This window comes from Triticum dicoccoides, chromosome 6B (assembly GCF_002162155.2).
Source record: "Triticum dicoccoides isolate Atlit2015 ecotype Zavitan chromosome 6B, WEW_v2.0, whole genome shotgun sequence".
Lineage (NCBI taxonomy): Eukaryota > Viridiplantae > Streptophyta > Magnoliopsida > Poales > Poaceae > Triticum > Triticum dicoccoides.
In genome coordinates, this window is record NC_041391.1 from 240,899,273 (window position 1) to 240,900,831 (window position 1,559).

The 1,559-nt window shown below is 56.2% G+C and overlaps 1 protein-coding gene across 1 annotated transcript; it reads right to left on the bottom strand.

The window, feature by feature from the left end:
- Nucleotides 1-248: 248 nt before the first annotated feature.
- LOC119323433 (BTB/POZ and MATH domain-containing protein 1-like) lies at nt 249-1,310 on the bottom strand. The gene has a single exon (XM_037597096.1). It carries the CDS (start codon nt 1,308-1,310, stop codon nt 306-308), a length of 1,005 nt encoding a protein of 334 aa, XP_037452993.1. The 3' UTR covers nt 249-305.
- Nucleotides 1,311-1,559: the final 249 nt, after the last annotated feature.

Genomic DNA, 1,559 nt, shown 5'->3' on the forward strand with positions numbered 1-1,559 from the left:
GCATGATTTCTGGACGATGGAACATATCCAACCATCCATCCTTAACTAAAGTGTAGCACACCATTTGATCGACCATCGTGCAAGAATCGGTCACAGAAGTGTCATTTGTTAAGTAGTTTCGTACTGTTTATGACACTCTTATTATGACCAGCCTAATAGTGAAATAATCATTTGATCGGGCAAATAATATATAAATATATATAAAAATAATCGTAATAGCATCTTATATTATACTAGTAGAACCGAGGGAAGTACTATATATTAGTGTTAGTCAAGAATCATCACTTGATTTTCTGAACCTATCATCACTTGATTTGATCTACAGAAGAAGCTATGAATTGAACACAAGCCTGACGGAGCATCTGGCAGTGATGCTTCTCCGCTAAAGTCAACGTGGTCACCACGGTATTGGCCTCAAGGCTCTTGGAGAGGGCGGTTTCACATATTAGCTTCAACCTTTGAATATCGTACCGGTCCGCAGCCGCAAGCAGATCCATGACAAGCTCCCTCTTACGGTCTCCGTCCACGTCGCGCATGGCGGCAGGGAGCGAATCCATGTAGATGTAGTAGAGGAGGGCGTCGAAAACCTCAGGCTGCATGTCGTTGATGTCGACGCACCCGCCCGAGAACCCCAGCCCCCCGCCACGCACGACGCCCGCCATGAACGCCGGCGCCCTCATGGCCAGAACGGTCCGGTGGGCGCGGAAGCCCTGCCCTCCGACGAGGAAGCCGACGTCCGCCCCGGCCTGGGACTCGTACATCCTGGCGAGGTCGCGGTGCAGGTCCGAGGGCGGGTCCCCCTCGTCCGGCGCGGCCGTCCGGGCGACCACGGTCGGGTACATGAAGACGGTGACGACGCACTCGATGACGAGGCGGTCGCCGTGGACGAGCCCCCACGACGCCGACTCCAGCTTGCTCCTCTTGACGAACTTGATGGTACTGGGCGCGAACCTGCTGAGGTCGGAGGTGAAGAGCATGGGCGGTGTGCGCGACACCAGGGAGGGCGAGCCGGGGCGCTGGCCGACGACGGTCAGGTCGCAGGACGCGCGCACGCGGGCGCCGGCGCTCAGGAGCTCCAGGTAGACGGACACGTACTTGGGCTTCAGGTACCCGCCGGGGTAGTAGCGGATGTTCCAGTCGAAGCCGCCGACGGCGAAGGCGCCCGAGCTGATGTAGACGTTGGGGCCGAGGAGCTTGTGCTGGCTGTACCCGCGGATGTCGAACACGTGCTTGCGCTGCACCGTCTCCGGGGTGCACGTCGACGTCGACGCCGCCGTCTCCAGCACCGCCTTTGCGCTCGACGCCGGCATGATGGATCGGATCTAGTGATAGATAGGCCTACGCGCGTACTCCTGTATAACGAAGTGCCTAACAGAGTTCCGTTATATCGGTCCGTGCTAAACTAAATAAAGTATGTCGTCAATCACTGGGAGACTCTTGGACCCAGAGTCCTAACTACCTGCCGACTCAAATCACAATAAGTCTCTTGGACCCGAGTATTTTGGAACTTCGTCTCCGCCGTGATGAAGTTGTACACAACTGCCATCGATCGGCAGGAG